General features: G+C 44.5%; 2 protein-coding genes across 2 annotated transcripts; both read right to left on the bottom strand.

Annotated features, from left to right (window-relative positions):
- Positions 1-977: 977 nt before the first annotated feature.
- LOC121644325 (calcium homeostasis modulator protein 5-like) lies at positions 978-1542 on the bottom strand (the record flags this gene model as incomplete). Its single annotated transcript, XM_041992201.1, has 1 exon — positions 978-1542. A coding segment is annotated over one exon (402 nt), but the record flags the coding sequence as incomplete, so codon positions are not given.
- A 7043-nt stretch (positions 1543-8585) lies between these two features.
- On the bottom strand, positions 8586-21852 carry LOC121643826 (calcium homeostasis modulator protein 6-like). Its single transcript, XM_041991374.1, is given in 2 exon segments — positions 8586-9228; positions 21313-21852. Coding segments are annotated over 2 exon segments (981 nt in total). The 3' UTR covers positions 8586-8787.
- Between the last annotated feature and the right edge of the window lie 1969 nt (positions 21853-23821).

A 23821-nucleotide genomic window follows, 5' to 3' on the forward strand; every position in this document is an offset into this window, starting at 1 on the left:
TTGCTCGCTCCATTTTTACTATTTTCAGCAAATTTTTTGGTTTTGTTGTTTGTTTTTTTGCAGGGTCTTTGACGTCTTCAAGTAGCTTGTGTCCTTCCATCCTCTAAAGTTTGTACTTCTGACAAGTCCATACTAGCAAGTACACAAGAACCTTGTAAGCATACTGAGTGGAAACGGCCCTGGTCTGTTGGTCACAGATCCGGATCTCATCTCACGTTTCTGAAAAGAATTTCTGGAACTTCTGTGAATGATTAGGTGTTTTCATCTTTTCTTCCCCCACTTCGTTTGGACAAAGATAATGTGTGTTTAGATCTGGTTGTTAATGTTTTACTGACGTTTGGGAAGTTTTTCATTCACAAAAATAAATGAGACCAGAACAAATTTCTACATTTTCCACATAGAGCTGTTTTTATTTTCAACTCTTACATTTATGGAAAAAAAGAATTAAATGAAATAATTTAGTAAAATAAACTGGATGAAAAGCGTGTTATAAGGGTCACATCTTTTTCTTTCATTTTTCTTTTAGGTTTATTTGCTGACATGCAAACTTCCATATGTTGACATGTATGATCATTATTGGGATGTGTTGTACTGTGTTTAAGTTGTCAATAAAGTTTGTAAGTAAAAAAAAAAACTAGTGAGGAGCCAGATGCCTTCAAAGATGGCTGGGAAAACACAAATATAAAGCATGAGACCACAACAGCAACAAAAAACTAATCCATCAGAATCCGTATGAGCTAATACCAGACTCTTCTGTAGTAACTATGACGTCTCTTTATATAATTTAATTTCATTATTACAATTACTAAACATTAATTACAGATTAACAACATCCTCAACAGAAATAATGAATAAAAACCATGTTAAAGAAGACGTGACAATTCAACTTCAGAGCATTAATTTATTCAAACTTCTGGACTCTAATGTTACTTCTGTTTTAAGTTGTGCAGAAAGTTCTGACCACATCTAGAGGAAGAATGGCTCAGACTAGATCCAGTTTAAAGTTGGGCTGAAATGTGGAAATGTGGCAGTGATAACTGGGAGCACATTGCAGCAGACAATGCTCGGTAAGCTAGATTTCTGCTTGGTCCTGAGCTCCGAAAGTCATGCAGGCAGAGTAAATACCAGCTGTGAAGGAGGTTATGTCATCTCTATAGCATGCTCCATGTCCAGGACTGGCCTCTTCTCTGGGCTGAAGTCCCTGTCAGACCTCTCCACAAAGCGTTGCAAGATGCTGTAACACTGCTCACTCCTGGAGAAGGTGTAGTACTCTGAGATCTCCTCCCATGCCTTGTGGCTGGGCAGAGGGAAAGGATCTGGTCCTTTGTTCTCAAAGAAGCTCTTCAGATTCCTCTCAGCCAGCTTGGTGGCATAGTCCACAGCGAAAGTGTCAAAGCGCTCCTTTTCCTTCTCCATGTAGCGTTTCCAGAAGGTGAGCTGCAGGTAGCTGACCTTGGAGCGACAGCGTCTGTAGCAGGTGCCCAGGAGGCCACAGATGGAAGCAGTGATGATGATGGCCCAGCCCAGGATCTGCAGGTTCAATCAGAGAAGAAAAGCTGAGCAAGGTGGTCCTTTATTCTTTGAAATGCTGTCAGATGTTTGTGCTGTGGTCATTTTAAAGATCTTAATAAAGTTTACAGAGGTCATCAGAGTTAGGTAAGTGACACTAATGTTGCAGATGACAGTTGTGGTGAGAGGGCAGATTCAAACCATGCTGCTCAAACATTCATTCAGTTGTATTTTTGCCAGTCTTTTCAAAATACAAAAGTAGGAAAATAGCATCTTTAAGGTCCACTCTGGAGCGCAGTGGTAGGATGTGGCCAGCCTGACAGATTCTATAGATCGGTGCTACGACAGAATCATCATGGGGAAGCCAAACCAGACATCTACCACACATCTATATCTATATCTATATATCTATATAGATATATATATATATATAGATAGATAGATAGATATAGATTTATATCTATATATATATATTAGTGCTGGGCAATGATTAAAATTTTTAATCACGATTAATCGCATTGTTACACGCAAAATGTCTCTTTCCTTTAAAAGAAGGCCAACGGCTTTATAAAGAAAATGCAGTAAATTTTGCTTTACAAAAACTCTCTGAGTTTCTTATACTGCTTGGTTTCTTTGTCCAGCAGGCTTCAGTACTTAAACACCTCTCACAGGGGGAGCTTAGTTTAGTGTTGGGTTCAGGTGGGTCGTGTTGAAGTCCTATAAGGTGGTGCCTGAGGCTTAACTACAGTGTTTCAGGTCTCGGGAAAAGAAAAATGGACAAACATATGTTGAGTTTGCTGGGGATCTCACGCTGCACGTCAAACAATGGTTGTCAGCGTTGGACGTCACCACGTTTTGAGTTGTGTGAGCTGATTGTGCTGTAGCAGTTCCACTGCCTCCTGCCCGAGCACGTGACCTCTTATATTAAAGGTCCCATATTATACATTTTGTCAACAACTTCATACGGGTCTCAGAGGTCAACAACATTTTTTGTTTGTTTGTTTTTTTTAACTTGTCCTGTCCAGCATCATAGCAGCAAAATGATAATCTGGTTTCTGTATCGTGCTGAACAAATTTGCTCTGCCAAGGGGAGGCCTATGGGTAAGGCTCCTCTTGATAATGTGATTAATTTATTTATTTATTTACTTTGAATCATGGAATCTATGTAAACTTGCTGGACCTGACCGGAGGGGACAGAAAAAGATGGAAAATAGCAAAAAGAGCAAAAGGGAAAGAAGAACGGAGACAAAAAGATCACAGACAGAAGGAAAACGACCCTTCAATCCACACCATCACCAGACAACAAACTGTTACACCTGTACATGAACACACCAGAAAGTTTCCTACAACTTTTACAAAAGCAGAAACACACACACAGAAAAAACAGAGCTGCTAGTCATTAAGAGTTTTTTAAATAATAACCAAATCAAAAAGACATAACAGCGACCAGATACTAACTCACAGGAAAAAAAAAAAAAAAAAAAGAATTATCTCTTAGTATTAAAACCCACTGGATAACTCAGTGACTGTCAGCATGCAGAGCATGAGGAAGAGGAGTGATCAGTGATGAAGAGTGGTGAGTGAGATCGTGTAAATGAGACCTCGCCTCCACGGAGGTCAGAGGCAGACCAGGGCAGCCCAGAGACCCGGGCCCTCAGCAGCAGCCCCGGAGCACCAAACCAAGCTACCCCACCACGAAGACGACTCCAGCCCCACCCGAAGGGCAGCAGAGGAGAGCCCCAGCAAGAGCCCCCCATGGTCTTGGGGCACAGGTCCCAGTGGGCCAAGATCCGCAGCCACCGGCCCCACCAGGGACCGGCCCCACCAGGGACCGGCCACCCAGGGCAGCCCAAGCGAAGGGCCCCCCTCCCAACCCAGCACCCACACCTGACATAACACCCACAGAACCAGCAACCCACTAGCGCAGCCAATCTGGGTCCCGGCCCCTGGGGCAACCACCTCCCCCCGCTTGCACCCGGCCTCACCCAGGGGGAACAGGGGTGTGAGAGGTCCCAATTACCCTCTCCCTCCGCGCTCCTGACTGTTTATGTCGTGTGTGTTGTTTGCAAATTTGCAAAAAATTTTGTCACAAACATGGCAGCAAGACATAAGACTCATTTTAACTAATTTTGTGCACGTTTAATAATAAAATACAGCACCCAGGAGTAACAAAATATTAAAAAAATGTATATAAATAGGTCTTCGGGGACTTCCGGGAACTTTCATCATGTGAGACGTGTCTGCGGGAGCTCCGCCGGAATGTGACTGCTTAAACATGTTTTTTACACAATTTTATAAAGCTATATCCGAAATTGCTAACAGTAAGTGAAGTTTATACTACGACTGTGACTGGTCTGCCGGGAGAGTTTTTTTTTGTAAGCATGGTGAACTGGGGGAAGACAGATACCACCAAAGTAGGCAGCAACAAGCAACGTCTGTCGCCTGAGCCCGAGGCCACTCCGGAGCCCGATGCTAACGAACGATGAAGGTAATGATGGACGACATGCGCTCAGACATCATTGACAAGTTTGAAGAAATTGTGTCAGAAGCAGTCAAGAGAGAAATTACAACTGCTCTTGGGCCACTGGAAGTTAAGATAATATCTCACAGGGAAACTATTGCGGACCTCGAGCGCTCTGCTAATGACCACGACAACAAGCTAACTACCTTACAAGACACTATAGCAACGCTGACGGATCTGGTGGACTCTTTATTGAAAAAATGTGAGGACCTGGGGGGACGCTCGAGACTAAATAACATACGTCTAGTGGGTGTACCAGAGGGATCTGAGGGACCCCGCCCGACGGATTTTGTGGCCACATTGCTACGAGATTTATTAGGCCTGGATGACAAGCCCGCACTGGATCGAGCCCACCGGACACTCCGTCCCAAACCGAAGGATGGAGAACCTCCCCGTCCGTTTGTTGTGAGGGTTAATCAGTTTCAACAACGCAACGAAATTCTGCGTAAGGCTGCAGCATCCGCCCCTCTTCTTTACCAAGGAAAGAGAATTTCCATTTTCCCAGATTTTACTGCTACAGTGGCCAAAAAAACGTACTGCCTTTGCCAAAGTTAAAAAGGAACTTCACTCCTGCCCAGGTGTAAAGTTTGGTCTCTTTTACCCTGCTGTGCTGCGAATCACTCTCCCTAGTGGACAAGTCCACAGATTTGAAGACCCATCACTTGCTTCAGACTTTGTGGAGAAACGTATCAAGAATGTAGTGGCTCCGGACTCTGTTTAGGTTAATTTAGTAGCTGCGTAAACAGGGACTGCTGTTGCCTGTACTTTTATTTTCCCGAGGTTACATTCATACTGCTTCATTTCGGCTTAAAATTACTGATAGGTTTGTGAGGCACTTTAGCTACTACCCTGGTTAATTCTTCGCATTTGTTGGTTCTTTTTTTTTTTTTCTTCTATAATTATTATTATTTTATTATTTTTACGAAGCTTTTGTAAAACTGCCTCTGTTGTTCCCTGCATAGAAAGGACTGAAATTGGCACAGACCATGTCTCCATGAGAATAATGACAACTCATCCCTTGTTTAAGGGATTGGTTCAGTAGCTTTTATTAGTGTAATCGCACTGTAAGGATTCACTTCCAGGTAATTACTCTGAGATTCGGTGTCTCCCGTTTTTTGTTTGAGTAAAATGCTTTATGGTGCACTTAGATTTATACTTGTTACATTTGTCACATTCCTTGTAGAGGATTTAGTTGTTGTGACTACTTCCAGAGCCTTAGAGGCTAGGTTATGGATAAGTTTTGGGGAGAGGGCATCGCGCATCCCGTTTGGGGGGATGCTTCTGTGAGTTTTTCTAACTTGTTCTGGGTTTTTTGTGTTCCCACTTCTCCAACCTTTCTCTTCTTTTTCTCTTTTTCTTTAATCTGTCAACCCAGTGGCCATATAAGTTATCAAGCCAGCTCAATTTGTATTTATAACATCTTATGTCTTGGTTTTCATTAGGACAGGACCTCCGGTTTATCAGCTTTAATTGCAAAGGGCTCAATAACCCTCTTAAACGCAGCAAGGTCCTACACCATCTTCATCAGCTAGCAGCTCAAGTCATCTTCTTACAAGAAACTCATCTCAAGAACTTAGATCACCTGAAACTGAGGAGGGGCTGGGTGGGACAAGTTCATCACTCCTCCTTTCCTGGTAGGGCCAGAGGTACAGCCATTCTCCTGCATAAATCTGTCCCTTTTGTCTCTGATCAGGTTATTTCTGACCTAAACGGCAGATACGTTATTGTTACTGGTGCAATTCAAGGTTTCCGCATTACGTTAGCTAATGTATATGCCCCCAACTGTGATGATGAATCTTTTTTTAAACGATTTCTTTCACTCCTCCCAGATATGTCAACACATCATTTAATATTAGGGGGAGATTTTAATTGTTGGCTGGACCCCAAATTGGACCGATCTTCACCAAAGTCTGCTGTACCCTTACGGTCAGCCAAAATAATTCAGTCCTTTATGGAGGAGTTTTCAGTGTCAGATGTGTGGCGTTTTGTTTACCCATCAAAAAGAGAATATTCTTTTTTTTCGCCGGTACACCGCACATTCACCCGCATTGATCTTTTCTTAATTGATAACAGATTACTGTCGGCTGTGTCCCTGTGCAGGTATGATGCAATTGTTCTTTCTGATCATGCTCCGCTTTTAATGAACATTAAATTGGGTACTTCACTACCTGAACGTCCACTCTGGCGGCTAAACACACGCCTACTTTCTAGTGATAGTTTTGTTACCTTTATCTCAAAGCAGATTGACTTTTTCTTGAGCGTCAATAGAACCCCTGAGGTGTCTGCTTCCCTCCTTTGGGAGTCACTGAAGGCTTTCATTAGAGGTGAAATCATTTCATACATTCACTATGAAAACAAACTAAGGCAAGAAAAACTACAGAATTTAAGACGGCAAATTTCTCAACTTGATAATATGTATGCAATTTCCTCTCCCCAAATATATATAAAGAGCGACTCTCACTACAAGCGGAATTTGATACTCTCATGACCCATCGCGCTACAGAACTCATGCTACAGTCTGGCTCCCAGTTTTTTGAACATGGTGATAAGGCCAGTAAATTGCTGGCACACCAAATTCGACAGGTATCCATTTCTTGCCAAATATCCAAGACGCAAACTGATCAAGGTGTAACAACAGATCCCTCTCAAATTAATCAGGTGTTTAAAGAATTCTATAAGTCACTTTATTCGTCCGAATTCACACCCTCAGACAATGATTTTGACACATTCTTTGCCAACTTAACTATTCCCACTATTGACCAGGAAATTTCTGCCAGTTTGGGACGACCTATTACTTTACTGGAGCTCAATTCAGCTATTCTGAGCCTTCAGAGTGGAAAATGTCCGGGCCCTGATGGGTACCCATCAGAATTTTATAAAAAATTTAAAGACAGACTTGCACCATTACTATTAGATATGTATAATGAATCGTTTACCTTGGGAGTATTACGCTAACGTTACATCTCATGGAGTGAGATGACCAGATGACCAGTGTAAGCTTCCACCAGACGCTCCACGTTAACGTCTACATTTAATTCGGGTTGCTGTTTATATTTACATGTTTCTCCAATATTTTAAAGGAATGAGAGTAGCAGGCAATTAGCCAGCTAGTGTTTCATGCTCTGTTGGCTTAAATGAAATGTAACGTGAAGATGGTAGCTAGCCTGTCAGCTATCTACAGTGGTATATTTGCCCTGACATGTTTTAGGCTTGAAGTGGATTTAATAACATTGTGTGATTTTAAGTGATGCCAGGAGTAACAAGACTGGCTCATTTTTTTCATAGGGTCAGTTAAGAATGAAAAGACGGGGGGACAGGATACATGACTTCTTTTTAAAGAGAAGCAAGTAATGCAACGATAAGGCCGACAGACAGACAGAACTCAGCTCTAGCATCAGCAGTCCTGGCAGCTCCCGTCCTGGGACTAGTCAGGAGAAAGGATGTGAAGCACAACACAGCCCATCATCAGCAGGTCAGAACATCGACAAAAGCGGTCACATGCTCAGTTCAGTAATTAAGTTTAGTTTGAGCTATTTCTAATGTTGGTTATTGATGTGTGTTGTTTTTTTTAATGGTGGTTGCATTTTTATTTTGATTACACTAATATTTTATGCAATGTAGTTCTATCGAAGGAGGACACAGAGACCTCTGATTCTGACAAGGATGTTGGTGAGCCAGAAGAGCCACACCCAGAGCCAGCTGTGTTCAGCACTGCTTTAGCTCATCCAAGAGGACCCAGTGGTAGGTCTACTTACCTGAAACTTGCGCGTTAGCTGCAGTTATTGTCTAATAATCTTCTGGATCCCTTAACTGTGTTTCCATGACCATTTTATTTGTATTCCAGATATTTCAAGATGCAAAGAGGAGGGTCCAGTTCAGCCGTGTCTGACACAGTTCCCCAGAACTCAGCATGGATCAAGGAAGAGAGCATTCTGCAGGGCCTGGTACAGAGCTTGGATACTCCATCCTTAAAGACTTTTTCCTACTGCTTTGCCTGTAGACATTTTCCCTGCCTAATGCACCAGACTCTGTCTTTGCCTCAGAGTCAGGCTTCTCCAATTGGAAAAAGGCATTGTCAAAGGAGGCTGGGTTTAAACTTCACTCGAAATCAGAGATGCATATCAATGCAATGTTTGCATGGAATGAGTATAAAACAAATACTGAGATGAACACATCCATGTTAAACACTTTAAGCAGGAACCAACAAAAAAAAGTGGAAGAAAATCGCCATTACGTGAAAACAATAGCAAATGCTTCTTTTGACTGCAACACAAAACATAGCACAGAGGGGCCATCGAGAGTCCTCAGACTCTCAGAATAAGGGGAACTTTTTGGCCATACTAGACGAAATAGCGAAGCATGGCCAGTTTATTCAAAAAAGATTAGATGCATGTGTCATGCATTATTATGGTGTCAAATTATTTTATTATTGATGTGTGTGTGTGTGTGTGTGTGTGTTGCACACTGTTTGTGTGTGTATGCGTGCATTTTTTCTTGGAAAAATTGTTGCCAAGTTGTTTTACATTTGTACATAGTTGATAAACTGCAAATTATATTCACAAATCTCATCTCCTGTGTGCTTAGTATGTACATTTTAACATTTATTTACATCCAATTGAGATTGATTGGTCAAGAAACAAATTCATTGGCATAATCTGTGGAACCCCTGAAATAGCACTGGCCACCCTCTGGCCACCCCAAGGATAAAAGACTAGCTCCGCCACTGTCTGTACATCAGAGTGGACTCCATCAGACCATCACTGTCCCTGCAGTGACACCAAGCCATCATCCACAAAGCGAAGAACATCAGGGTTCTCAGTAGATCAGGTTGAGTGAACTGAAGTCATCCTCACTCCAAAGTCGGCCTCCTGGTCCTTGGTCTCAACATGCTGGTGCAGAGTGCTGTAGTAGTGGTCTCTGGTGCTAAACTTGTACAGAGTAGAGATCCTCTCCCAGTCCTTGTTGGAGGGGGTGACTATGTCTTCAGGCGGTGTCTGTTTGAAGAAGCTCTCTAGGTTCCTCTCAGCAAACTCCTTGGCATGTTTGGTGGTGTATGAATCCATGAGGTCATTCTCCTCCTCGGCATAGGCCTTCCAGAACCTCTGCTGCTGGTAGCTCATAGGCGACATGCAGCGAGCCATGCAGATCAGCAGGAGGTTGGACAGCATGATGACGGCGATAAGGAGCCAACCCAGAATCTGTGGTCACCACAAACACAGCAGCTTTAACATCAACATCACTCACTCATCCATCCTCCACTTTATCCTATCCAGGGCTGGAGAAGCAGGCTAACCTGACCATTACAGAGACAAACTACCTCTCACACCAGCTAATCTAACATGAAGGTGTAGGGCTGTGAGGGAAAACTCTGCACAGAAAGAACCCACTGAACCCACTAACCGCTAACCCTAAACCCCCAGGTAAAAAGAACAAATAAATAACATCAGGTCAATAACATGACTGGGTATAAAAGGAGCATTTCAGAGAGTCAGAGTCTCTCAGATGGAAAGATGGACAGAGCTTCACCAATCTGAGACACGCTGGCAGCAACCAAGGTCCAGGATCCTCATTTATCAACCTGAGTGTAGCAAAGCAAACTACAGCCAGCATCTGCAGTGCACTTTTACTTCCAGATGATCAAAGCGTGCACACGCACGTCCTACGCCTGTTTCTGTTTATAAATCAGAATCAACTCTAAAGCGGTGCAGTGAGGGAACGCCTTGCCCCGCCCACATGGTGGCTATAAATGGTTAGATGGATGCCTGTAATACATATTCATCACATCATTTCCATGATGGATCAGGAGGGAAAAAGTGGAATTTTTCAGGGTGAGAGACAGAGATCCTGATGGACCACGTTAAAAATGTAAAAATGTTTAACTGGTGGGCACAGCGTGGGTATTACTGGTGTCAGAAAGACAGAATAGAGGCAGCAGGTGGAGATGCTGTCATCACAGTGTCAGAAGGGAAGAAACGCCAGAAACATCGGAACGTACGGTTGGATATCTCAGTCGGTAGAACATCCGTCTGTCATGCAGGAGATAGAAGTTCAAATCCCATAGGAGTAAATCACTTTGGAGAAAAGCGTCTGCTAAATGACGGTAATGATGCTGGTAATTTGTTTTAATTTATAAAATAAATGTGTACAGATACATCTGAGACTGGTAGCAGTTTATTTAGTGTTAAATAATATTTCTTTAAAGTTGCTGGGTGGGTGGTGTTCGAGCTGCGTGGGCGGGGCTCCAGCTGGGTGGGCGGTGCAGAGGGACACCATCACCGCTGTTAACCAGGTGGACAAGGAGTTTAATAAATAAAGACATCTAGACAGAAAAGGACAACAATAAAAAAAAAAAACATTGTATAAGAATAAATAAAGTAAATCCTCCTCTTGTGTGTTTCGTTAGCGTAGCATCACTTCTAGACCTCCAGCCTCCAGTCTGGTCCCGCTCTGCTGGAATGAAGGACCAAAGCTACTTTCCACACTGGCTGCTACATGCTGGCAGCAGACTGGCTCCTTATTTATCTGGATGGATTTTATAACATGAAGTTTTGTTTCACAATGACAGAACTTGTTTTAGTGGTTGAGCTTCTTATTAGCATCATCTTCCTTTTTCCTGGAAATCCTGTTTTCCCCGAGTGTGGCTCTTAGGAGGATTAATATGGAATGTGTCTTTATTCATGTCTGCAAACAGCTTTAATATCTAACATGTGGTGTGAAAGGTAAGAGTGGATCGTGTACAAATGTCTCACGTTTCACATCATTTCCTTGGTTTTATTCTGGACCGTTGGTGTCGCCCTTTCCTGTTTCTCTAGATTCTGTACGTACGCCCGGGTCAGAGTAACCATGAAGGTAGGAACATTTTCCCGCCACGTTTGTTTTTTATAAATCCCAAAAGTTGACTATATTTGGCGTACGCCGGTTTTTGTTCCTATGCCAGCTTTAGAAAAAAGGCCCCTGGACTCTGACTGAACCACACCTTTTCATGTGTCCACTGTCCTCTAAGTGTCTTTAAATATTTTTTGAAGACTTATTAAAAGAAAAAGAAAAATCAAACATAGAGCTTGTTCTGACCCATTACTCATACCACAACTTTGTCTCGTGAGAGTTCATGCAAGCCTTTGACTAAAGGTAATGAGGTGCGTGCTGATTGGCCGCAGGGAGGCCAGAGTTGGAAGGGGGCGTGTTCAGTGCATGCACAGTGCGTCCGACTCCAAAACATCAACAGCATAGTGATGGCGAGCGAACCTGACCGAGCAGCAGTTTACGGAGTCCAGCCATTTATGTTTGAACCAGACTCCGAGCCTGAGAGTGAAGATACCGAGATGGTGGAAGAAGCACGTTTACAACCAAATGTTTACACAGATTTACGTGGCAGAGCACTTCATCCACTTATAAAAAAGAAAACACGGGGCTCATTTGTACATTGCAGGGGGTTAAACTTTTAGGCTCGTCCTTTAGCATGAGCAATAACATTAGCATTAGCAGCGTTAGTGTAGCACAACTTAGAAAGATGGGCCAACTCTTTCTGTATGCAACATATTTAATTTGTTTCCAGGGGCTGAAAAACATGAAAACACACGTTAACTGGAGCTTGATGCAGCATCTGTTCAGATTACGTGCTGATGATTCTTCTTCTGCTGTATACAGCATCAGCGACTCAACTACTTATCAGCAACTCAAAACACGCTGGTACAACATGTCCCCAAAATCACAAAACATTCACATTACCAGTTGAACAGTCTTACAATTTACACCGATGCCTTTATGAACTTTTCTTCTATTGTTTTTAACCCAAGCTGACTTTTTAAACACTAATAATTAATAATATGAAAAATAGTTATGTTGTTGTTAACCCTGCCATGGTTCTAACATGTGTTCTAGTGAGCTAATAAACCATACGGTCAACACCTGAACCACGTGGATATCCATACTCGTCCGTCTTATTTAGCCACTGTATTAGCTTTCTAGAATGAGTCCACACATGTACACACCGTTGAGTCGCCACATCTCATGTGTTTATGTCTGAAAACCTCTTTTAAAATTCGTTTTACATATCTTTTCAAGTACCCAGTGACTTGTACATTACTGTTGTGCATAGCTAAGCGTTTATTTTATGACCTCGTCTATTTAATAAACTCCAACTGTACTCTGGTTTATCGCTACGCGCCCCAGACTCCCATCCGCCATTATACAACGTGGTGGCTGAATCGCTTTCTGCTCATAAACGTATCCACATGCATTTTAGCTCATTGCCTTTTATTCTCCAGGGCACTAAAGAACCACTACTGTAAACATCCTGTGTCTCACAACCAGCTTACCTGAAAAACATGAAAACACACGTTAACTGGAGCTTGATGCAGCATCTGTTCAGATTACGTGCTGATGATTCTTCTTCTGCTGTATACAGCATCAGCGACTCAACTACTTATCAGCAACTCAAAACACCAAGCGCCCTCTGCAGGCGTAACCTGGTATTGCATTATTCTATACCGCACAGTACTCTTTTCAGTAGTGGACAATAGAGGCAAGTTTTAATAGGGGGGGACTATTTTTAGGCATCATTAACTCCTTCTGCCACACTCTCCCCCACAAAATTAAATGTCTCCTGGCATTTCTGCTAACTCTATAGTGTCCTTCAACACACTTGGGTAGCCCAGGGTCTCCAAAGAGTTTTACTCTCAATAACCTGAGTCTTTACCTTACAATCCCTCTGAACGAAAGTTGGCTGACCCAAGGTGTTATAACTCAGTACCATGGGCTGTTGTCTGTGTCTCTGAGGTCGCTGTGTCATAGTGTCAGTCTTACCTCCATCCATGACTGAAATGTCTGTGCTGGACTCACCACGCAGTGGCCGGTCAGGGACCCGTTCAGAATCTGGAACAGTTTCATCGATATATAGCGGCAAATCCTCTTCGCTCTGTAGTGGCAAATCCTCTTCGCTCTGTAGTGGCACATCCTCTTCGCTCTGTAGTGGCAAATCCTCTTCGCTCTGTAGTGGCAAATCCTCTTCTTGTTGTTCTGAGTTCTGATGAGGCTGGAAAGGTTCGGCCAAGGGGTTGAGTAGAGCCCGCGATTGTTGCCTTCCTGGACCGGGTCGAAGGTGCCACTGGTAGATGCCACTGTTGTCCTCATCAGATGTGTCCTCATTCTCTACCGGTTGCTGCTGATTTCTGTGTTGTGGTCTCGATGTTTTCTTTACTGATTCTGGAGTAGACGCTGGAGGTTTCTCGCAGGGCAGGAAGTCGCAGGGCAGCAGTAGATTTCGGTGCACCACTTTTTCTTTCCCCCTCCCATTTTCAGGGATTATCTGATATACCGGACTGTCCTCAGCTTTTCTCTCCTTCACCTTGTAGATTTGGTCTTCCCAGTAGGACTGGATCTTTGCAGGGCCACCCCTGGGAGTGAGATTTCGGAGGAGAACTCTGTCACCGGGCTGTAGATCTCTGCCTCTGACTCGTTTATCATAATGAGCTTTTCCTCGAATCGCTTCTTTTTCAGCTGTTTTGGTTGCTATTGCATAGGCCTCTTGCATTCTCTTTTTCCAGTTGCTCACATAATCATCATAGTCCACACAGGACTCTTTTTTTTTTATATCGAAAACCAAGTCGATAGGCAGGCGGGGGGCACGACCAAAGATCAGGTAGTATGGAGCATAACCAGTCGCTTCGCTTTTCGTACAGTTGTAGGCATGAATAACTTTAGCTAATGACTCTTTCCAATTTTTTTTCTCTTTGTCTTCCAGGGTCCGCAACATGGACAACAAGGTGCGGTTGAATCTTTCCACCTGCCCGTTGCCCTGTGGGTGGTACGGAGTTGTGTGTGAATCCCGGACACCCGACAGTTCTTTGAGTCTTGCCATTAAGTTATTCTCGAACTCTTTTCCCATATCGTGGTGTATTCTTGTTGGGAAACCGAATTTGAGTGCAAAGTCATTAAACAGTTTGTCAGCAACTGTTTTGGCTGCTTTGTTCCTCGTAGCATAGGCTTGAGCAAACCTCGTGAAGTGGTCCATGACCACTAAAATGTACTCATAGCCATTTTTGCACTTTTCCAAGTGTAGGAAGTCTATGGACACAAGCTGAAATGGGTATGTTGTGTGGATTGTTGTCAGAGGTGCACGAGTCTGCTTACTTGGTTTTTTCTTTTTCAGGCACTCGCATTCTTCTGTTACAAAGTGTCCCACTTCTCTACTCATTTGTGGCCAGTAGAACCTTTCTCTTATTAAGTCTAACGTCCTTTCCACCCCTAAATGACCCATCTCCTGGTGTAGCTCTTTAAAAACCATGGGACGGTAGGTTTTTGGGATCAACAGCTGCTCTCTGTGCACAGTGCGGCGTCGCAGGACACCATCTGGATCGATGTGAAGCTTTAGCCATTGCTTAAGAAGTGCACCAACTGCAGGATGCTCAGACTTTACTTCGGTTCTGCTTGGTCTTTTGTTGCGTGACTTGTACCAGATGACTCGAGCCAGAATCTCATCTTCTTCTTGTGCTTTGCGGATCTGATCTGGAGTTAGAGGCTGGTTAGTATTATTCTCTCTGATCAACTCTAGGGCACTGACCTGAATCACTCCCACGCCCCTGCAAGGGTTGTTCTGTTCCACGTTCACAGACTCCACTGATGCACTGATTGCTTCTTGACTGACCTCGGCTGTGCAGCTTTCCATGTACTTTTCGATGTTCAATGGCATCCGCGACAGTCCATCTGCATCAGCGTTAGTCTTGCCTGGACGGTAGTGAATTGTGAAATTGTAATCAGCAAGCTCCGCAACCCATCTGTGGCCGGTGGCAGTGAGTTTCGCTGTTGTCAGCACATATGTTAATGGGTTATTATCTGTGTACACCACAAATGATGGAGCATGGTACAGATAGTCGCGAAAGCGCTCACAGATGGCCCACTTCATCGCCAGGAACTCTAGCTTGCCAGAGTGTAAGTGGTACTTCTTTTCAGCTGGACTTAGGGTACGAGAGCCAAATGCTATCACTCTCATCTTTCCTTGCTGTCGCTGATACAAAATAGCACCCAAACCGATTTGTGAGGCATCGCAGTGTAGTACAAACGGTTGGGTGAAATCGGGGTATCCAAGGACAGGAGGCTTGGTGAGTGCATCCACAAGCTGATCCAATACTTCTTGGTGGGAACTGGTCCATTGTACAGGTGCGCGTGATGGCATTTGTCCTTTCGTCTTCCCGCTCCCCTTTTTCAACTTTTCAGCCGAAGCAGGAGAATCGTTCGCATCAGCTGGAGGACTGAGCAGTCTGTACAGTGGGTGGGCCACACGTGAGAAGTTTGGTATGAAGGGCCTGTAATAGGAGAGAAAGCCGAGCATTTGACGTACCTCTCCCGCTGTTGTGGGTGTCTTTTCCTTTAAAGCCCTCACTGCATCCATCTCTGCCGGATCCATGGTGTAGCCTTCTCCGGTCACCAGCTTCCCTAGAAACTTAACACTACGCCTGAACAACTCACATTTTCTTGGGGTCAACTTTACCCCATGCTCTTGGTAGCGTTGGAGGACTTGACGGATGTGCTCAAGGTGATCTTCAAAGCTGCTGCTGTGCACAAGGTTGTCGTCTAGGTACGGGAGGCAGATAGTGTCTCTGAGGCCCGCCAGACAATGCTCCATGCTCCTTTGGAACTCAGCGGGTGCGGAGCTCAGGCCAAAGGGAATGCGCACCCATTCATATAACCCCCAGGGTGTGATGAACGCTGTCCACGGGCGGCTTTGTTCGTCCAGAAAACCCTGATGGTACGCTTTCCCCTGGTCTAACACTGAAAACCAGGAGCTTCCACCCAGTGCATCCAACATGTCTTGAATCCTGGGTATCGGGTGACGATCGGGGACTGACTTACGATTGAGCTCTCTGAAGTCGCAACAAAGACGGAGGCTTCCGTCTTTCTTGCGGACGCACACCACCGGCGACGAGTAGGGGGACCGTGAAGGCGTGATCCAACCTTTATTGAGGAGATCTTGCAAGTACTCTTTGACTTCTTTGTGGAGCGGCTTTGGAACAGATATGTAGGTCTTTTGCACTGGGCTGGTGTCATGTAGAGTTATGTGCATCTTAAGAGATGGTATACAGCCTACATCATCATTGTCGAATGCAAACGCCTCACATTCCTCCCTCAGCATCTCCCTTGCTGCGACTTGTTGACTCTGTGTCAAGTGTTGGAGATCCACAGGTGGATCCCATGATTTTGATCGGTGTGTGTTCCTGTTTTCCGACTGCTGTATGTGCCCTGCCTGGTTTGTCTTCAACCCTGTCCTGTTCTTGACTTCTTTTGCTACTTCATTAACTTTTGTCTGAATGTCTGCCAAGTAAGCTGTCTTTACTGTTTCAAGATGTCCAATGACTTTACGACTCTGCAAATACATGGTGTGGTCTGTGGTGTTTGTCACAGGAATTGGTACGTATGGCCTCCTCCTGTCTGGAATTTTTACCAGTACATCCTTGTAGACTATGCCCTCTGGTGGCGGGGCAGAGACATCAGGTGAGAACAGCATGTCCTGCCCCCCAGCTTGGCGACTGGTGTGTGCCCTCATATAAACTACTGTGACCTGGTTCGCTGGCAATGTCACTGTTTTTATTCCAGTACGCACCACACCCGTCTCTGAATCTTCGTTACTGTCTTGTACAAGCTTAACAACATTGTGAGCAGTTTTGACTGTTATCTCAAAAGCTTTACTTACTTTCTGTGCAAGCTGTTTCCTGTCACCTTTAGTTTTGCCTTGGCCCTCATTCACAATGGCCTCGATCACATTGTAGCCAATGATAGGGTCACTGGCCACTGCCGGGTCGCTGCAAACTAGTATTGGCACTTGGAGTTCGCTTTTGGGAGAATCATTGTCAAGACGGAAGTTTACTTCAATCCAGCCCGAGTAAGGAATGGGTGTGTCATTGGCAGCAAGCACTGTGAGCGTCTCATCCTCTAACAGTTCAGATATTGGCCGCACACTTGTGTGAGGAAGATGCTGCTGCCGCCAGTTGTCATTTACTATACTCGACTGGGCCCCTGTATCCCACAAAACTTTGACTGGGTAATTGTCCATAAAACAATTCACAGTACATCTGTTCCCCACAAGGCTGACAAGCTGTGATTTGCGCCGTGGGGCTAGATAGTGAACTTCATTGACGCTGGTATTGGCTGCAGTTTCTCTGGGGGCCTGATTGGGGACTTGGTTCTGGGGCACACTTTGGGACGCTTGGCCTCTGACTACTGCTGGTCCCGTCTCAGTAGTCCCTCCTCGTTTCCCGACTGTCTCTGAGCTCTGCACCCACGAGAGAAGTGACCCTCACGCCCACATTTGAAACAGTGTGAACAGCTTTCTCCCTTGTCCTCCTCTCTACACTTCTTACAGCCCTTTTCTCTCTTTTGTTTTTGAGCATTTGCATAAGGACTAGTCTCCATAACTGTCAAAAACATTTGTTTCATTTCTTTACGCAACTCTTCAATTATCTGCTGGGTGTTTATGCTTTCATTTATTGTCCCTTTACCTTTTACTGCCTTCACATCCACTGCAGTCTGGGATTCTCTGGGTTTAGCGAGGTTCTGGATAGGTGCTGTGTTTGCCTGGCGTTCTGTCTGGAGCTCTTGCACTTTGGGATTTTTGGCTGCAGCAGATCTCTTACGTTTTTCGAGTCTTTCACTTTCCAACTTTGATGCTTCGGTTACCCTCTCAATCAGTTCTTCATCTGTGGTACTCATGTCATTAAGGAGAGGCAGTATTTGATACTTAACTGAGTCACTGAGCAACCCTGTCTCAATGGAACGCAAGAACTTGCGCTGGATTGTGCGTCAGCTGTACAGTTCATCAGTCTCCTCATTCGCAGCTTTCCACAACAGTTTTTCCTTAAGTTCAATGGCACGGAAAACAAAGTTCAGGGCAGTCTCTTTAGGCTCTTGGGAGATAATGAGTAGCTGGTGGTACAGTTCAGTGGGACTATCTACCCTGTAGTGCCCCTTTAATATCATGAGCAGCTTACTGAGGGTCAGTCCACGTTTTATCTCCAGCATGTCTCTCAGGGGCAAGCCAGGGCTAATAGCCCTGATTACTGCCTCAACTATTTCGGTCTCTGAATGTCCTTTGTTAGTCCCCACTTCCATTTGACGCACCAGACTGAGGTAGGATAACTTATCCCTCTGACCAGGTACTCCTATTTGCCCGCTTATCTTGAACTCCCTCCTCAAAGTTACCTCTTGTAGAGTATGTGTTGGCTCTGGTTGAACTCTGAGTGGAGGGGTTTGGATCTTGGGTGGAATGACGTGTGCAGAAAGTTCCTCCGGTCTTTTCTTTACCGATGATTCCTCTGCAGACTGCTTCTCGGGGAGCAGGCATGGTTCCTCATTCAATGTCTTAATGTATTTTCTTAAATCCGTGTAAAACTGTTCAACCTGTTCCTCTTTCTCGCGTTCCTCAATCTCATCAAACACACCTTCAGCTATCTTGATGAGTGCTCTTTTTGTCTTGTGAGGCTCTCCGCTGTCCAGGCCAGGGCATTTCACCCGCCTGCAGACATCCAGAAGTTGTTCTCTCTCCAGCTGCCATAAGGCTGCACTCAGGTCGTCATGCAAAGACTGAATATGATCCATCTTTGGTTGAAGGAGAAGGTTCGACTGTGGAAGGAGGCTTGATGTTGGCGTTGTCAGCTCAATGGTGCCTCCTCCTGGCTGGCTCGCCAAAATATGTAGCACAACTTAGAAAGATGGGCCAACTCTTTCTGTATGCAACATATTTAATTTGTTTCCAGGGGCTGAAAAACATGAAAACACACGTTAACTGGAGCTTGATGCAGCATCTGTTCAGATTACGTGCTGATGATTCTTCTTCTGCTGTATACAGCATCAGCGACTCAACTACTTATCAGCAACTCAAAACACGCTGGTACAACATGTCCCCAAAATCACAAAACATTCACATTACCAGTTGAACAGTCTTACAATTTACACCGATGCCTTTATGAACTTTTCTTCTATTGTTTTTAACCCAAGCTGACTTTTTAAACACTAATAATTAATAATATGAAAAATAGTTATGTTGTTGTTAACCCTGCCATGGTTCTAACATGTGTTCTAGTGAGCTAATAAACCATACGGTCAACACCTGAACCACGTGGATATCCATACTCGTCCGTCTTATTTAGCCACTGTATTAGCTTTCTAGAATGAGTCCACACATGTACACACCGTTGAGTCGCCACATCTCATGTGTTTATGTCTGAAAACCTCTTTTAAAATTCGTTTTACATTTCTTTTCAAGTACCCAGTGACTTGTACATTACTGTTGTGCATAGCTAAGCGTTTATTTTATGACCTCGTCTATTTAATAAACTCCAACTGTACTCTGGTTTATCGCTACGCGCCCCAGACTCCCATCCGCCATTATACAACGTGGTGGCTGAATCGCTTTCTGCTCATAAACGTATCCACATGCATTTTAGCTCATTGCCTTTTATTCTCCAGGGCACTAAAGAACCACTACTGTAAACATCCTGTGTCTCACAACCAGCTTACCTGAAAAACATGAAAACACACGTTAACTGGAGCTTGATGCAGCATCTGTTCAGATTACGTGCTGATGATTCTTCTTCTGCTGTATACAGCATCAGCGACTCAACTACTTATCAGCAACTCAAAACACCAAGCGCCCTCTGCAGGCGTAACCTGGTATTGCATTATTCTATACCGCACAGTACTCTTTTCAGTAGTGGACAATAGAGGCAAGTTTTAATAGGGGGGGACTATTTTTAGGCATCATTAACTCCTTCTGCCACATTAGCAGTAAAGCATGACTTTATATCATTATATCATTCCACGTCTAAAGCATGACTTTAGGCATGGAAGAGGGGCTGGCTTATTTAAATAGCCTCCGGGGATGACGCAATCACAAGGAGCAAATTAAAATCACACATTCACGAGAGTTTACCCTTGTAGGCGGTTCTGCTGTGAAAAAACGGCCCAGGTGGAAAAACTCTACCATTTCAAAAGAAAGGCTTTCAGGGAAGTAAACGCTTCGGTCCAACACCAATAAACATGTTTTAACTTGGAAAAGTGTCATTTCCTCCTCTCAGAAGGAGCCATGTCTGTTCTCATGTTCTCATCTTATTAACATCATCTCCCTTTTTCCTGGAAATCCTGGTTTTCCCGAGCGTGGCACTTAGGAGGATTAATATGGAATGTGTCTTTATTCATGTCTGCAAACAGCTTTAATATCTAACATGTGGTGTGAAAGGTAAGAGTGGATTGTGTACAAATGTCTCACGTTTCACATCATTTCCTTAGTTTTATTCTGGACTTGATTTTATTCAGGTGTCGCCCTTTCCTGTTTCTCTAGATTCTGTATGTACGCCCGGGTCAGAGTAGCCGTGGAGGTAGGAGCATTTTCCCGCCAAGTTTGTTTTTTATAAATCCCAAAAGCTGATAGTCAATTTGGTGTATGCCGGTTTTTGTTCCTATGCAAGCTTGATAAATGAGGCTCCAGGACTGTAGAGCAGCTAGAATCCTGCATCAGACCACAATGGGACAACATTCCTCTCCTAAAACTCCAGCAACTGGTCTCCTCATTTCCCAGATGTTTCCAGACATGTTAGAAGAAGAGATGCTACACCATGCTGAACTGATGTTCAGAACAACTTTTTACACCGTGCCGAACTTCACCCTGGAACTACTTTTTACACCGTGCCGAACTTCACCCTGGAACTACTTTTTACACCGTGCCGAACATCACCCTGGAACTACTTTTTACACTGTGCCGAACTTCACCCTGGAACTACTTTTTACACTGTGCCGAACTTCACCCTGGAACTACTTTTTACACCGTGCCGAACTTCACCCTGGAACTACTTTTTAAACCGAGCCGAACTTCACCCTGGAACTACTTTTTATTCACTACTGATCTTCTACTGAGAGTAAAAGATGAAATGATGAGATTTATAAATTACTGCATGCAGCTTTCAGCTGGAAGAAGTTCAACTCTGCACATCTCCTCCAGCCTCCATCAAAGATTCGAAAAAAGGAAGCTGCCGTCAGCTCTAATCACAACTCTCTGCTTTGGTTATTAAACCATGAATCATTCTGTTACTGGAAATATTTCAGGCAGTTTTTGTTCAGCCAGATTCAGAAACTTTATTAATCCCAAATATTCCATATGCACCTTCATCCGTCCTTTAAAAGAAACAAATAGAAGGTTCAATAAAATACATCCAGAGAGCCAAACACAGGAAGAACTTCTCTGTTCTCTTCATAGTTCACACCATCACAGTGGCGCACAACAGTGGGCTTCTTACCTGAGAATGCGCTCTCATTGTGCGCAGAACCTTCTCTTTCCCGCTCTGTTGTGCGCTTTTCTCGCAAGGTAACATGAACAGCTCCTGCTTACACTGCTCCTCGGGGAGCTTTCCTTGGCACACGTGCAGGTTGTAAGCGCTCAGGTTGGCGCCTGTCATGGCGCACTCATAGTAGTTTCCGTTAAGTAGGGCCACAGCGACCCAACTGCTCGGCGCAACCAGCGCCGTTGTGGTGATGTGGAACAGCGCCATGCAGGCGGACATCAGGGTCTTCCAGCGACACAGCTTACCCCCGCGGTGCCACAGACCCGTGACCAGCTTCCAGGTCCTCTTACTCAGAATAAAGCCCAGCAGCAGCAGGGCCAGGGCCGGCACGAGCAGGAACACCATGCCATAGAAGAAGTTTAGCTCGTTGCAGGGACACCTGAAGGCCACCGAGGAGAAGATCTGCTCGCCCCCAGCTGTCACCAGAGCCACTAACCCGGGCCCGAATCGACCCTATTTGTTTGCTATGTTCAGAACCGTCTTAAACTTGTCCATGACTGGCTGCGTGCTGGCTGACACAGTTTCACTTCCACCCCACACCCCCAACTTCCCCAGTCTGAGCTGTCAGTCACTGCGGAGTGACAGAGTCACTTTACACCTGCACGCGCCTCTCCGCAGACCAGCCCTGATCAGGTGTCACAGTCTAGGGCAGGGCTCAGTTCTGTTCTCAGTGTATCTCAGTGCAGACAAATGTGGAGATTGTGCAGCCAGTGGTGATCCCATCCAGGGACGGTTTTTGCTATGGGCAAGGTGGGCGACCGCTCAGGACGCAGTCTATTTGGGGGCGCACGAGCGCCCTCAAAAAAAAAAAAAAAAAAAAATCACCAGTTTTCTGGACTAATACCCTCATTTCCACGTCAAGTTAATGAACGCTGGAGCGTCATGTATACAGGTTGTGTGTGTGTGTCATGTATACAGGTTGTGTGTGTGTGTCATGTATACAGGCTGTGTGTGTGTGTCATGTATACAGGTTGTGTGTGTGTGTCATGTATACAGGCTGTGTGTGTGTGTCATGTATACAGGCTGTGTGTGTGTGTCATGTATACAGGCTGTGTGTGTGTGTCATGTATACAGGTTGTGTGTGTGTGTCATGTATACAGGCTGTGTGTGTGTGTCATGTATACAGGCTGTGTGTGTGTGTGTCATGTATACAGGTTGTGTGTGTGTCATGTATACAGGTTGTGTGTGTGTGTCATGTATACAGGCTGTGTGTGTGTGTGTCATGTATACGGGTTGTGTGTGTGTGTCATGTATACGAGTTGTGTGTGTGTCATGTATACAGGTTGTGTGTGTGTCATGTATACAGGTTGTGTGTGTGTGTCATGTATACAGGTTGTGTGTGTGTTGCATGTATACAGGTTGTGTGTGTGTGTGTCATGTATACAGGTTGTGTGTGTGTGTCGTGTATACAGGTTGTGTGTGTGTGTTTGTGTGTGTGTGTGTGTGTGTGTTTGTGTGTGTGTGTGTGTGTGTGTGTGTGTGTGTGTGTGTGTGTGTTTGTGTGTGTTTGTGCGTGTGTGTGTGTGTGTGTGTGTGTTTGTGTGTGTGTGTGTGTGTGTGTGTGTGTGTGTGTGTGTGTGTGTGGGGTCAGACTGACCACTTTCTTCCAGAGCTCTGATATAGCAGAGTTGAGGCTGGTTTTCCACCTGCTAAATAGCAGTAGTTGTTTGGGATATCAGCTTGTTGTGGTATGTGGGTTTTGTCTGAAAACTGGAAGAAAGTGGCTCCACTAAGTCTTTTATTCCTCATTTATTATTTAGCTGTTTGACCTTCAGCTGGAGACCAGCTGAATAAAACTGTTTCTCTCTGATGAATCATCAGAGTCTCTCCCGATTTCACGCAAGTCAGGACGACCACTCTGTTTACATGCAAGTAATTCTTTATTTAATACGTCTCCTGTAAATAAACCTTATATACTTTTACTCATTCCAGACTCTTGGTCATTTTTCTACAATGTAGAAGTTAATTATTGAATAAATTTAAAACTGCTAGACGCCTGAAATCAAGCAAGCTGCCCATCTGCCTGAGAACTTCTATGTCTGTAATAATGATGCTGCATAATATCATTATCATGATATCATTGTATGAATCATTACGGGATTTCACTCCTTCTCTAGCTGAAAGGGAAGTTAGTCCAGGCAGTGGAGTTAAAATTCACAATCCACCTGCATCATAAGGTAGCCACAGCTCGCTCTCCGAGCCGGAGAAGTTTCTGGAGGAAAACTCTTTCCAGTCAAGAGTACGAGGAGGTCCTCAAACCCCTGCAACACTCCCAGAAACAGCAGGGAGAGAGGAGAGACTGAGAGAACATGTTACATGAACAGAGCTCTCCCAGATTCTACATGCAGTACAAAGTCTTCCTATCATTTATATACAGGCTCTCACACACACACACACACACACACGAACACACACACACACACACACACACACACACACACACACACACACACACACACACCTC

Source organism: Melanotaenia boesemani, chromosome 8 (assembly GCF_017639745.1).
Source record: "Melanotaenia boesemani isolate fMelBoe1 chromosome 8, fMelBoe1.pri, whole genome shotgun sequence".
Classification (NCBI taxonomy): Eukaryota; Metazoa; Chordata; class Actinopteri; order Atheriniformes; family Melanotaeniidae; genus Melanotaenia; species Melanotaenia boesemani.